Source organism: Schistocerca americana, chromosome 3 (genome assembly GCF_021461395.2).
Source record: "Schistocerca americana isolate TAMUIC-IGC-003095 chromosome 3, iqSchAmer2.1, whole genome shotgun sequence".
Taxonomy (NCBI): domain Eukaryota; kingdom Metazoa; phylum Arthropoda; class Insecta; order Orthoptera; family Acrididae; genus Schistocerca; species Schistocerca americana.
In genome coordinates this window covers 627,619,310-627,634,763 of record NC_060121.1, presented here as the reverse complement: position 1 = coordinate 627,634,763, position 15,454 = coordinate 627,619,310, and the positions used below count along the sequence as shown (strand labels likewise).

Here is a 15,454-nt window from a genome sequence, read left to right as displayed (position 1 = left end):
ACTGGTGTCCCATAATTCTATACACGATCAGCAATATATTCCACAATTTTGTATACCTGTCCCATGATCATCCTGAAACATTAAGGAAGAAGAATTGAAAGAATCACCATCCTTTCTCATAACTGTTCTTTGGACAGCTGAGTAATGGACTCTGAAGAGACAATGAATAAGACAACACTTTTAGCCATGCTTTGATTGTACCAATCTTTCAATCTGATTCAAAAAGAGTACTTTTCACCATATAAATGGTAGTGCTATCAAAAGAAAACATCTTCAAAGATTGTTTTGATAGCTGATGGACACACTGTGAGAAAAATGAGAAATGGTTTGTCATACTAATATGCAAAAATACTAACACAATGAAGAGTCAAAGTAAAGCCACATCCTTAGGTGACAAACAAAATATCTAGAGATACAGGTCAAATTGCAATCTGGCCACTTGTTAACAATCTTAAAAGAACACTTGCCGAGTAGTCTATAACTCAAGTCATATGACTGGAAGGTGCAAAGCTTTTCTAGAAAGATTCATTTTCCTGTAGCTGCCCCTACCACTATTCATAGTCTTTAAAATATTTGTAAGCAAAATTATAGTATTAACAGACAACATGTTTCGTAAATATAATCAGTATATAATGTGGAAGGAAATGTGAGTTGTAACACAGTTTTATACAAAGGGCAGTCAAGGGAAAGATGCAGGATTTCACTCAATCAAACAACTGTTTAACGTTCAATTAATGAGGGTATTAGAGATACAGGACAAAGTTGACTGGGGGGAAATCAGCCAGTCTACAGAAAACACAAAATAGCAAAATCTGGATGGCTGGACAGTGATTTGCACCTCCTCATTCAGCAATTTCAGTGCAGAAAATACTGTGAAATGTTGACTAATGCTATCAAACATGCAAAAACCATGCATCACATGAGAGAACAGCAAACTCACTGAATAAAATTATCACTTTAACATATGTCAAGAAATAACTATTACGGCATAAATAGGGCATTCAAGATATTACTACACGGAAAATGAAAATTTATGCACTAAAAAAATATTTCATAGCCACTATTTTTCATTAATTTGCAAGTAAAACCAAGCTTTTACTAACAAACATGTAGAACTTTTGGAATACTGTTTTCCAAGGCAGCTGCATCACATGCAGTGACAACACACAAAGAAACAAACAGAAGAGACTGAATCAGTTATTGAAACACTGACAAGCAAAGACTCATACATACAACAAAATACTATGTAAAATTTTGACAATGAAAATAATCAATTTTTAAAAATATAATGTAGTTTTTCCTTCTCATCCTGGCCAGTAAGTCTCCTCTGACCCAGGGTTCTGGCTGACTTTTCTGAACTCTACCCCTTTTCCTAAATCTCACTAGTCCTTTTCCTTCACCCCTCTTCCAGGATGAGCCACTGGCTCCAAAAGCTTGTCTATGTAATACCTTTTTTATGTATGTTCTCCTGCTGCCACTCAGTGAGAGGATTTTTTATCTGTCAATTTACATTATGTATAATTATAAGTATCAGTACATGACACAATAATACTGTAATGCCTTCAGTAAATTTTGGGTGTTACTGAATTAAAAGCAGCTCCACTGCAGCCATATGTGAGGCAAGCATGCAAGCACACAGGTGGTGACACGTAATTTCACAAGCTAGCCAGTTTGTACACTGCAAGGTGACCGGGCCGACCAGCACAATTGTGTTGAAAGGCCATGCAACTATTAACCAGCTTGCTGAGTATTTCCACAGCATTGAGGCTCTGAGATGTTGATCTGTATGTGCCTGGAAACAGGGCAACAGCACAATAAGTGTGCTATTCATCGCTATAAATACCCTCTGTTTCTAACATAATTATGCACAGTCAGGCAGCACCCTCCATGACATCAGCTCCATGCAATTCTCCATCATATTATGGGCCAGCCAGCAGCTGACACCAATCTGGGCAGCCACCTCCATCAGACCAGCTCAGAGTTTTATGTCTTCACCTGCACACTTGCAACAACACAAAAGATGAGCCACCACCAGGCTCCAACGCAGAACTTCTGTCTTGGAGGGCAGTGGTTCGCAGCTACAGAGGTCCTGCAACTATCCTTACACACCACTGTGAGTTTCTAACCCAGTAACAGTGGCTGCCTATGAGAATTCAGTGGTTTACGCATCACTGACACTGCTCACTCAGGGTTGCATAATGCTAACTTAGCCACGCACCACTGAGTGAGGTAAACAGTGTCAGCAACATGAGACAAGGACATAAAATGGCCATCCTGCCCATGCGACCCTCCAACTTCCATCGGCATCACCGGTAGACCACACACCTGAAGAGGGTGAATCCAGGAGCATCACGGCACTTCAGAGTTACAGCTCAAGGTTAACTAAAATATGTTGTATCTTGCAGCAGAGTTTTCCTAGTCACCCCTGGCCAGCACTATCATCTCCAGGTCCTATGTGGAATATGATTCAGGTGTTATCATTTACTGGACATTATAATGTTTGTTAGGAAGAAAAAAAAGAATGATTTCATAAATGCTTGAAGGGATAATGCAATAATCATTAAAACAAATGGTGTGTGTGTGTGTGTGTGTGTGTGTGTGTGTGTGTGTGTGTGTGTGTCTGATTGACTAAGTAGTAAGTTGAGGACATTAAATATTTATTTTCTTTCAACAAGCATTTGTTCATGTGAACAATACCACACACTTGCATCACATGGAATATTAAAGATTTGTGTGGCAAACTGATCAGTTGTTTCTTTTGCATCTAAAACACAAATAATAAAACCAATTCCAGCAAACAGGTAAAAGGAAATGCAGACGACCACAATGGGATTATTATCTGTGTGGTCATCACAAATAATTCTGACACTCTGGCATATCAATGGACAAAATTCAATAATTTATAATAATTACTACATTAAATTATAAAAAATAAAACTGAATGAATTCCCAAATAAATATATTCAATGTTCTGTTCTCTCTCTTTTCATGCTCTATGACATTGTACGTCATAAAATCATTACATCACAAGTCAAATGCAATGCCTAATACAGTATGCTCATCCAACCCAAAGCAACACATATACATGCACAGCTACACTGTCCTGGACAGGTCCATATTCCTAGCACAGCAGCACTCCTTCCATTATTCCACTATTTTCCAGTACTGGAGAGTGTTATAGAATCATTTTAGTGATTTATGTAGCAAGCACTGTGCTGAGAGGTGACAAAGTAGTGAGAGGTGGCACAAACCCAATGTGTTTCACTATTAATGTTTGGTTGATTGTCATGAAATCACTAGATTTAAACGAAACCAAATCCTTGTTGACAACAAAAGTTGAACACAGCCCACATAAAAGTCAAGAGAGAAAATGAATTCAAAAATAAAATTCCATTTGCCAATTTGGAGAAAAATCCTAAGATATTTATGACTTAAACACCACCACTTCAGCCATATATTTCCATGGTGTTGTTGTAAGTCTTTTAATGTTGCCTAACCATCATCTACAAGGTCAGCATCTCTGTTCTTAATCTAGCAGAGTCCAGCAAGCAACTTGCTTAGCCCATTTACAATCAAATTGTGTGGCTACATGTCCTGTCCACCTCAATTTCATTTTCGTTAGTATTATAAAATTAATCCTACTGTTCCCTGAGCCATTGGTTTGTTTCCTCTTGTCTTCTAGTAATTCACAACATGCATCTCCTTATTGCTTGATGAACAACCAGGACATTAGAATGTTTTTTTTTAATTTAATGGCCATGTCTCACTGCCGTAGGACAAAGGTAACAAACACTGATTGTAAACTTCAATTTCAAACACGTCAGAATTTTTTATGTATTTAGGAACAAAATGGGGACCAGACTAATTTCCTTCCGTTTTATGTCTTCAGCTCTCCATCTAGTTGTAGTCAAGAAGTGATCTGAATAGGAAAACTAAGCTGTTCCATGGCTCAATTGTCAACTTGTGCCATTTTCTATTAGATGTTTTGTAGACCTACTTTCAAACTTACTGTATTAAGTTTTTTCTTTAGTTATTGACGTCTGCCTGCACTACACACTAACAGTGATTCTTTACTATCTTGTGTGTATTGTTTTGGTTACAAAAAAGTCTGCAATGCTTCAATGGATGTGGCACTACAATCCTGCAGACAACGAGAACATTTCAGTGGAAAACAGACAACTTGAAGAACGAAGAGAAGATGAAGTGGAACTACACTCCTGGAAATGGAAAAAAGAACACATTGACACCGGTGTGTCAGACCCACCATACTTGCTCCGGACACTGCGAGAGGGCTGTACAAGCAATGATCACACGCACGGCACAGCGGACACACCAGGAACTGCGGTGTTGGCCGTCGAATGGCGCTAGCTGCGCAGCATTTGTGCACCGCCGCCGTCAGTGTAAGCCAGTTTGCCGTGGCATACGGAGCTCCATCGCAGTCTTTAACACTGGTAGCATGCCGCGACAGCGTGGACGTGAACCGTATGTGCAGTTGACGGACTTTGAGCAAGGGTGTATAGTGGGCACGCGGGAGGCCGGGTGGACGTACCGCTGAATTGCTCAACACGTGGGGCGTGAGGTCTCCACAGTACATCGATGTTGTCGCCAGTGGTCGGCGGAAGGTGCACGTGCCCGTCGACCTGGGACCGGACCGCAGCGACGCACGGATGCACGCCAAGACCGTAGGATCCTACGCAGTGCCGTAGGGGACCGCACCGCCACTTCCCAGCAAATTAGGGACACTGTTGCTCCTGGGGTATCGGCGAGGACCATTCGCAACCATCTCCATGAAGCTGGGCTACGGTCCCGCACACCGTTAGGCCGTCTTCCGCTCACGCCCCAGCATCGTGCAGCCCGCCTCCAGTGGTGTCGCGACAGGCGTGAATGGAGGGACGAATGAAGATGTGTCGTCTTCAGCGATGAGAGTCGCTTCTGCCTTGGTGCCAATGATGGTCGTATGCATGTTTGGCGCCGTGCAGGTGAGCGCCACAATCAGGACTGCATACGACCGAGGCACACAGGGCCAACACCTGGCATCATGGTGTGGGGAGCGATCTCCTACACTGGCCATACACCACTGGTGATCGTCGAGGGGACACTAAATAGTGCACGGTACATCCAAACCGTCATCGAACCCATCGTTCTACCATTCCTAGACCGGCAAGGGAACTTGCTGTTCCAACAGGACAATGCACGTCCGCATGTATCCCGTGCCACCCAACGTGCTCTAGAAGGTGTAAGTCAACTACCCTGGCCAGCAAGATCTCCGGATCTGTCCCCCATTGAGCATGTTTGGGACTGGATGAAGCGTCGTCTCACGCGGTCTGCACGTCCAGCACGAACACTGGTCCAACTGAGGCGCCAGGTGGAAATGGCATGGCAAGCCGTTCCACAGGACTACATCCAGCATCTCTACGATCGTCTCCATGGGAGAATAGCAGCCTGCATTGCTGCGAAAGGTGGATATACACTGTACTAGTGCCGACATTGTGCATGCTCTGTTGCCTGTGTCTATGTGCCTGTGGTTCTGTCAGTGTGATCATGTGATGTATCTGACCCCTGGAATGTGTCAATAAAGTTTCCCCTTCCTGGGACAATGAATTCACGGTGTTCTTATTTCAATTTCCAGGAGTGTATTACGGCAATGTGGAGACTATAAAAATAATGCATTCCAAAAATGATCATTGGTCTCGGAAAGATACTTGTGTTAATTCTGATGCAGATCATTTTTAAAAGGCATGTTCTGTATCTTTGCTAACTTACCTAAAGTGCAGTGGACGAGTGCCATATGTGAACATACGAATTTTGATTGTGAAATAATTTTTCGGCAATAATATTTAGCATACAAGGTGAGGAGAAGTGACTGCGAACAGTTCCTGATCACCAGAGGGAATCCTCGTGTCTTGTATTCAATCTTGCAAACAAGAGGGTGTGGGATAGGGTTCACTGATTTTGCTCAAATTTTGTAAGCAGAAGCACATGGATGCCCCTTTCAGGTAAAACACACTAAATATTTGTGAGTACAGTGAGACAGATTTTTGAGCATTCCATAGGAATATTCCTCTCATACTTTCACGTCCTTGGATGACATGAAGAAAGTCATTGATTCTGCTGATGCTCATCCAAAATGGAAGTTCCTGTTATTAAAAATGACATTCAACAGCTCCAAAATGTAGGAAGGGTTTCAGGATACAGTGAGCTGTTATTAGCAACTGATTAAGAGAACATTACAACAATGGGCATAACAATTTGAAGAGAGGGAAAAAAATTTAACAGTGGGAATAGTAGCTGAGAGAGAGAGAGAGAGAGAGAGAGAGAGAGAGAGAGAGAGAGAGAGAGAGACCATTTACCTCTACATAGAGAGCTAGTTTGTTATGTTCAGTGTAAAATATCATATCTTCATTATTTACTATGAAATTATCATTCATAATTTCAGTAACCTGTTCTGAAATTGAAATTGCTTGACCCATAGCTATTGCTACAGGACCCACATAAGCAGTAAGATTGTTGGTGATCAAGCCGTTTTCTTCATAAATTGAAAAAGTGTGATGAAATGTTGTAGCTTTTGTGTTTAGATCAATAACTTCACTGGTAGCAGATTCATGCCGGGTTTCCATTTTCCATTAAAATAATAATTTTTTATGAAAATCAGTGCAAACATGAGGTGAAACAGCATTCATAACTGCAGAGACCATTACAAAAATGATGGGCAGTAGATATTGTAAGGACAAACAATACGGGATTTGAAACAGCTGCCAGAGCCCACTGAAGAGAAACGAACAGGAAGGATAAAGTGGGGCTATGACGACAATAGAATGTTGCTACTGAAGGACAATTGAAATCACAAACTGTCAGAAACGTATCATTTAAAGCAATTATTCTTTAAATGTATTAATTAATTAAAATAATCATAAGTAAATTTAATGTATCAAACAAAGAAAGTCCCGGTAAGAATATCAACAATGTAGGAAAAGATAGATTGCTACTTAATGTAAAGATGAAACACTGCATTGCAGACAGGTACAATTAAAAGGCACTTACACATAAGCTTTCAGACACAGTCTTCTTCAGAAAATGACAAAGGGTGTGGCTGAAAGCTTAGTGCAAGTACACAGTTAAATTTAATGCATTAATTTTAAACAATCGAAACTCCAGGTTGGAATATCAACAATATAACGAAAAGTCAGATTGCTATTTACTGTAAAGATGACACGTTAAGTTACAAACAGGCATAACTACATGACATTTACACATTAGCTTTCGACCACAGTCTTCATCAGAAAAGGAAACACACACACATTTTTCACACAAGCAAGCACACCTCATGCACACATCTTGACTGCCATGTTGGACCAGAATGCAACTGTCACGTAGAAGAGAAGCAGAAGTCTGGATGGGGGAAGGAAAGGGAAAGAGATAGCAGTGTATGCACAGGAGGAGAGATGAGCTTGTCTGGCAGGCCATGCAGGGAACTAGGCTGGTAACAGGCATCACTTTGGGAGGCTTTGGGGCAGGGAGTTGGGGGAAAACAGGGATCAAAAAAGGAGAGGAGCAGGGAAGGGGAAAGATGGGTGGGTGTGTTGGCAGAGGGTGTCAAACAAAGAGGGTGGGAGACAAGAATAGGGATGAGGTGACAGAATAGAGGTGGAAACTGTTGGATGGAGGGTGTGGGAACAGTACGTTACCATAGGGTGAGGTCAGGATAATTTCAGGTCCAGAGAATGTGTTGTCAGGATACTACCATCTGTGCTCTTCAGAAAAGCTGGTGGTGGAGGGGAGGATTCAGATAGCTTGGGTTGTGAAGCAGCCATTAAAATCAAGCATGTTACATTCAGCTGCATGTTGCACCACAGGGTACACTACTTTGCTCTTGGCCACAGTTTGGCGGTGGCCATTCATCCTGGTGGACAGCTGGTTGGCAACTACACCAAAATTAAAAGTTCAGCAACAATTGCAGCAGAGTTGGTATATGACATGGCTATTGTCATAGGTACAATAAGCCTGTGACAGGACTGGAATAGGAAGTGCTGGGTGAGTAGACTGGGCATGTCTTGCACCTCCCACAGGGATGTGATTGGGATTGAGAGTGGTACAGGGATGCACTAGGATGCTGAGGAAGTTGGGTGTGCAACAGAACACTTTCAGAGAGGTTTGAAAGATTTTGCGTTGGAGATGTCCTCATTAATTATTAATTTGTACATGAACTGTTTAAACAGATTTACATTTTACAATTAATAAATTAACATTGTGAGGTCCTTTGATATAGTTTATGTTGATATCCCCCCATGCACCTGCCCCCTTACTGCTATTTGAGAGGAAAAGGCAATGTGCCATTACCAGATTTCACCATCTTCCTTCATTTTCAGAGTCGTCCATGACAATTCTAGGCATTAACACAAATGATATATCACAGTGAAGAAACAAAAAGAAACCTAGACTAATGCATCATAAAATTCCAGTTTGACTATATTATTTACAAGAGACAACTAGTTTTCTAAGAAAAATGAAGATAAAACTACAAACTCTTCTCCTCCACCCACCCCCCCTTCCACCCTCCAAGCCTTTTAATTACACATCATATTTATAAAATGTGATAGAAACATAAGTAGCCTGTTTCTTTGCTATAATAAGTCTGTGCATGTTATCTGTCTTTGCGCCTCTCTTTTCTTCATCAAATAAGTACAAGAACAGATCATGTTTTTTTTTTTTTTTTTTTCAAGTACAAGTTAGTGGTTGCTTCACAAAGAGGCTTAACATACCTGCTTTTAAAAACATGGTCCATTGTCTTCTTAACAGTTTCCAGTCTTCAGGGAATCCACAAGCAAATCTGTTTTTAATGAAGTGTGGTAAACCTGAAACTGAAGTCAAAATAGAAATGTCAATTAATGTTTTTCAGATATTTTTGTATAAAAAAAACCTGATTAATGTACTAATGGAAAAAACTGTGACAATTCCTTTCATTGGAATCAAAACTATCAGATTATTACAAATTAAAAATAGTAGAAGTTGGAATACAGCTATTCTGCACAGAAAGCTTAAAGCAAACAGAAATAAAGGCAAGTAAGAATATTACAAAAAGAGATTACCAGTTAGACTACTTTAGTTCAGAAGTAGGTACCATCAGTTTGATTAACAAATGCTAACATGAGGTCCTTGAGGCTTTGGGCAATCAGGGCAGGAATACTCATGTCAGTTGGTTGGTTGGATATCATCACAATTTCAAGGGTTACATAGTACTTTTGTGCCTGGAAAATTCTCTCATAGATTTTACTGAGAGGGGTGGGTGATGGGGGTGGGGTGGGGGTTGGGGGGGGGGGGGGGGGGGGGGGAGAGCTTCCAGAATCACTATCTGTCTTTCCTTGTTTTAAGATAGCAATGACCCCAGTTTGCTTCCAGATGTTAAGGTTTTGGCTGAAGGTAAAGCAAATTACAATGATTTCTAGCACTAATTGTTACATTTTAGTGCCAAAATATTTAATTTGTTATAACAGAATATCATCTAAGTCTTTACTTTGCTCTTGGTAAGTGCTCTGTTTGGCTCTTCTGTACTGGAGGAGTCCCAAGTATCAGTATTTCTTCTTCATCTTCTTTGTTCCTATTTATTTTGAAGTATAGTTTGGAGGATTTCATTCTGGGTGTGCTATTTGCCAGGAGAGCCTGGCTATTTGGCTGGCAGTCCTCCTGTACAGCAAGTTGTGTTGCAGTCTTAAAGATTCAGTTGTTCTTCCCATGTATAGCTCTTCCATTGCCTTTCTAATACAACTTGCGATTTTGGAAGTCAGTACTGAATTGATGAACAGTTGGCCAGTACTAGCTGCAGGCACAAAGAAGGGGTTGGCCTGTGTCCCATTTCTCGTGATAAGCCCTTGAGCTAATTGCACCTACAGCCTCTTGGAATGGACTGTCTTAGAACTTTGTTGCTGTTGTTATTTCAGTACTATATTATCTATTATGTTCTGGAGCATCTTCCAGTTTGCTTTTTGGGTGTTATACCTGCGTCAAAATCTGACATTTGCAAATAGACATGCATATTACTTTCATCTTTCCTTTACAAATTACTTGTGCTACTGTACTCACTATATCATCCATGTGTGTGTGTGTGTGTGTGTGTGTGTGTGTGTGTGTGTGTGTGTGTGTGTGTGTGTGCGCGCGCGCGCACACGCTCGAGTGTATACCTGTCCCTTTTTCCCCCTAAGGTAAGTCTTTCCGCTCCCGGGATCGGAATGACTCCTTACCCTCTCCCTTAAAACCCATATCCTTTCGTCTTTCCCTCTCCTTCCGTCTTTCCTGATGAAGCAACCATGGGTTGCGAAAGCTTGAAATTTGTGTGTGTGTTTATGTTTGTTATTGTCTCTATCAACATACCAACACTTTCGTTTGGTAAGTTACAGCATCTTTGTTTTTAGATATATTTTTCCCACGTGGAATGTTTCCCTCTATTATAGAAATATTTTCTTAAAAATTTTCATCTACTATTGTGCTCTCTTGGAAGTTGAATTTCCAGAAACACTGAAACATGTATTATTATTATTATTATTATTATTATTATTATTATTATCTCCTTTCCTTTCTCAGACGTTATGTCTGGTTAAAAATGGAAAGTGACGCGGACCTTGATCAAGCGTGACTTCCTTTTAACTGTACGGTATATGTTACATTGCATTTAGGAACTTTCGGGTAATTGAACATGTATCAATAATTACAGATTTCGAATATAATAGAGGGAAACATTCCACGTGGGAAAAATATATCTAAAAACAAAGATGATGTGACTTACCAAACAAAAGCGCTGGCAGGTCGATAGACACACAAACAAACACAAACATACACACAAAATTCAAGCTTTCGCAACCAACGGTTGCTTCGTCAGGAAAGAGGGAAGGAGAGGGAAAGACAAAAGGATGTGGGTTTTAAGAGAGAGGGTAAGGAGTCATTCCAATCCCGTGAGCGGAATTCGTCTTTCCCTCTCCTTCCCTCTTTCCTGACGAAGCAACCGTTGGTTGCAAAAGCTTGAATTTTGTGTGTATGTTTGTGTTTGTTTGTGTGTCTATTGACCTGCCAGCGCTTTAGTTTGGTAAGTCACATCATCTTTGTTTTTAGATATAATTACAGATTTCTGTAGTTGTATATATACGTTTGGATGTAGCTATATTGCGTTGATGTACTGGTGGATATTGTGTGGTATGACTCCTGTAGTTTATAGTATAATTGGTATAATGTCAACTTTATCCTGATGCCACATGTCCTTGACTTCCTCAGCCAGTTGGATGCATTTTTCAATTTTTTCTACTGTTTTCTTCTGTATATTTGTTGTATTGGGTATGGATATTTCGATTAGTTGTGTTAATTTCTTCATTTTATTGGTGAGTATGATGTCAGGTTTGTTATGTGGTGTTGTTTTATCTGTTATAATGGTTCTGTTCCAGTATAATTTGTATTCATCATTCTCCAGTATTATTATTATTATTATTATTATTATTATTATTATTACTAGCTGAGAAGTCAAATATCAAATACCAATTGTCACAGATAAAGTCTTAAAATCCTTTAGTAGTTCTTTATTTTCAAAAAAACTTTCACCCACTATTATACCCCCCCTAGTTGTTGAATTTCCAAAAATGCTGAAACACATATTTTTATTTTCTGAAAGAAACCAAATACCAGTTTTCGTTGTTCTAGCTTCAAAATTCCCTTCACAGCAACATACTTTCAAGAAGCCTTTCATCCCAAATTTCACTCCCTTAGGAGTGGAATTTCAGACAATCCTTTCTTAAACGATGCCTACAGTGTAAGACCCACACCCTCTCCAAACTCAAGTTTCTGTCCTTAGCAGTTTTGCTGGGTGATGATAAATCAGTGAATCAGTCTCTGACCTTATTTCACCCCCTTATGGGCTGAATATCCAAAAATGTGAAACATGTATTTTTCATCTCCAACCAAAAAACCAAACATGAAATTTCAAAGAGTTAGCTTTAAAAATGCTTTCGCAATGAAATATTTTCATAAACTCCCCCCCCCCCCTTATTTCACCCCCTTAGGGGCTGAATTTTCAAAAACAGTGATTTGCAGATGTTTTATTTCTAACAGAGAAACTAAATACAAATATTCATAGATTTAGCTTCAAAAAATGTTTGCGCAGTGAAATATTTCCAGAAAAGTTTCATCCCCTGTTTCATCTCATAGAGGTTGAATTTCCAAAAACAGTGAAACACATTTTTTTCCCCCAACTGAGAAGCCAAATTTAAATTTTCAAAGATTCAGCTAAAAATTCTTTCATAATAAAATATTTTCATAAAAAATCTCATGCCCTATTTCACCCCTTATGGGTTCAATTTCCAATAACACTGAAACAATTTTTTTTTATTATTATTTGTACCCGAGAAGTCAAAATACCAATGTTCATTAAAAACACTTCAATAGTTCTTTAATAAAGACACACCTTCAAAAAAAGCTTTCACCCACTATTTCACCCCCATAGGGTTAAAACTTCCAAAAATGCTGAGACACATTTCTTTATTTCTGACCGTGTCACCAAATACCAATTTTTGTAGGCCTAGCTTCAAAACTGCCCTATAGTGACATTTTAAAAAGAAAACTGTCCAGCACCTACTTCACCCCTTTAGAGCTGGAATTTCGAAAAATCCCTTCTTAAACAATGCCTGCAGTATAAGATCCACTCTTTTTCCAAACTTCAGATTTCTGTCCTTAGCGGTTTGGGTTGGGCGATGATGAGTCAGTTAGACAGGATGTTGTCTTTTATACATAAGAGATTAAGATTATATTGTATCATCTGCATTTATAAGCCATTCACATTCTAAATAGTAGAAAATGTGTCCTTTAGAACAATTCTTAACAGATTCAAATTGTATTAAGTATTTAGAAAATAAACTAATTTTTCCTAAACAGTGTAATAAAAAAAATGGCAGGACATACCACAGTCTTCATCACTGAAATTTTTCAGTTTGCATAAATAATTTCGACTGGCCACAGTATGGGAATCCATTCGTTTTATTATGGGTTCAGTCTGAACCATACCACTCCTATAAAGGTAAAGAATATAAACAATAAAATGATTGCATGCTTATTGTAACAATTACAAAACTAATTGTGTATAGACACTTCTCTGGATATCCATTACAAAACCAACATTTAATGTACCATTACATGAAAGTTATTTTTAACATTTCTCATATTTTGCAAATCACTGATCTAGTTTAGCAGCAGTATTTTATCTAAACAAACTTAATTGTATTTTCTGCTTGTTAAATGTCACAAGAGCAGTGATCTTGCATTAATGAATAGTAATTTTACCAGTCAAAAGGTACTCCACTTTTATTAGTTCAAAAAACATATTTGCAGGATCTCAAATCATATGTGGGGCCTATAAAAGTGCCAAACAGTATATATGATAGCCAAGAGATTTCTCGTGCAAACTGTTCTCTGTGCACTTATCACTGTAATTCTCTATTAACATCCGAGCTTTAGACAATAATCATCATTATCTTCATCGCAAAAGCAATTGACTGTCAAAGAGGTGACAGGATAACAAACATATAACAAATGTAATGGTACCCTCAACGACCAGAGATTACATTGGTGTCAGCAATGAAATGTAACTCCCTGTATCTGTGTCCACCACAACAATTAAGATGGGATGTGCTGTTATGCAGTGTCATGTTCGCCCAAGTATTTTTCCCAGAGTCAACAAAACCATCCCTCCTCATTCTATTTGTAAATCCAGCAGAAGTTCACAAAAGTGCCCAGAAATTCACCCATATAATACATACTTATCATACACTACCTGATCGAAAGTATACAAAAACCTATTAGTTAGCATTATTATGGGGTGTAGCCTTGCCTTTATCACAGCTTGAAATCTGTTGTGAGCACTTTCATTGGTGTGTCTGAATGTCAGTGAAGAAATGCCAGGCCATTCTTCCTCCAGCGTGAAACCAGAGAAGGCAGTGATGTTGGATGCTGGGTCTGGAGCAAAGTCAATGTTTAAAGTCTCCCCAAAAGTGTTCCACTGGGTTCATTTTAGCACTCTGGGAAGGCCAGTTTCAAGAATGTTATTGTCCACAAATGGCTGCCTCACAGATGCTCAAGTGTTCAGGTACTTCTGAGCAGATAGTGATGTCTAGTTTCTATCCAACACATTTGTTATGTATCACTCAAAAGTTGCCACATACTGCAACTTAGTGCATTTGAGGAACAGAATAACACACTTCTTTTGAAGTCACAATCAGAGAAAAACTAAACTGTATTTTGACCTCATCACCCAGAATGTCATGACACCAACAGCATTTCGATTCATTATTGATGCACAAAACAAAATGTAGGGAAAAGGAGACCACGCCACTTTGTGCATAAATTCAGGCCATTTCTGTGATCTTAGTAAATTTAATTGATTAACTTTTGAAGTGTTCAGTTGTTATACCTAAATTAGAATTTTCAACAACACAAAAAAAAGTCCAAGATTCTGCACCAACAGAAGTACATTCAAGAAATTCTTTAACATATTAAAACAAAGAATGTTCTGAATACTCAATAACATCAGAAACACTGAAATTATCAAAATCAAATATTATCAAATTTTAACACTTTTTAGATGCACAGGGTAGCCACATGGTCTGAGGCATCTTGTCATGGTCCGAGCGGCTGCCCCCGTTGGTGGTTTGAGTCCTCCCTTGGGCACGGGTGTGTGTGTCATCCTTAGCGTAAGTTAATTTAAGTTAGATTACATAGTGTGTAAGCTTAGGGACTGATGACCTCATCAGTTTGGTCCCATAAGACCTTTCCAAATTTTTTAACACTTGTCATGGTCCGAGCGGCTGCCCCCGTTGGTGGTTTGAGTCCTCCCTTGGGCACGGGTGTGTGTGTCATCCTTAGCGTAAGTTAATTTAAGTTAGATTACATAGTGTGTAAGCTTAGGGACTGATGACCTCATCAGTTTGGTCCCATAAGACCTTTCCAAATTTTTTAACACTTGTTCTCTGAAAAGATCTGGGAAACTGAAAAACATGCTGAAAAATGGCAAATAGCTGTAATCCAAACCCTTCATTTAAAAAAAGGTAAATAAATAAGGTGTTGATAACTACAGAGAAGTGTTAATTTCATCTATTCTATTACAAAACTGTAAATAAACCTTTGAAGACAAATAAGGGAACATTTGTCTAAACAATTCCCAGAATATCAGGGTGACTTCAGAAAGGGAAGAGTAAATCAGAATCCTACTCCAGATGTACACTATGTGATCAAAAGTATCCAGATGCATGGCTGAAAATGACGTGCAAGTTCATAGTGCCCTTCCATCGGTAATGCTGGAATTCAATACAGTGTTGGCCCATCCTTAGCCTTGATAACAGCTTCCACTCTTGCAAGTATACATTCAATCAGGTGCTGGGAGATTTCTTGGGGAATGGCAGCCCATCCTTCACAGCATGCTGCACTACTG

At 39.3% G+C, this 15,454-nt stretch overlaps 1 protein-coding gene across 4 annotated transcripts in view; it reads right to left on the bottom strand.

Annotated features, from left to right (window-relative positions):
* LOC124606880 overlaps positions 1 to 15,454 on the bottom strand; it is a 305,942-nt gene that overhangs the window by 192,382 nt on the left and 98,106 nt on the right. For all 4 annotated transcript variants that reach the window (XM_047138973.1, XM_047138974.1, XM_047138975.1 and 1 more), the window contains 2 exons: positions 12,934 to 13,040; positions 8,760 to 8,858 (listed from right to left, as the gene is read on the bottom strand). In XM_047138973.1, coding sequence (XP_046994929.1) covers positions 8,760 to 8,858; positions 12,934 to 13,040 — 206 coding nt within the window. The remainder of the gene's footprint in view (positions 1 to 8,759; positions 8,859 to 12,933; positions 13,041 to 15,454) is intronic.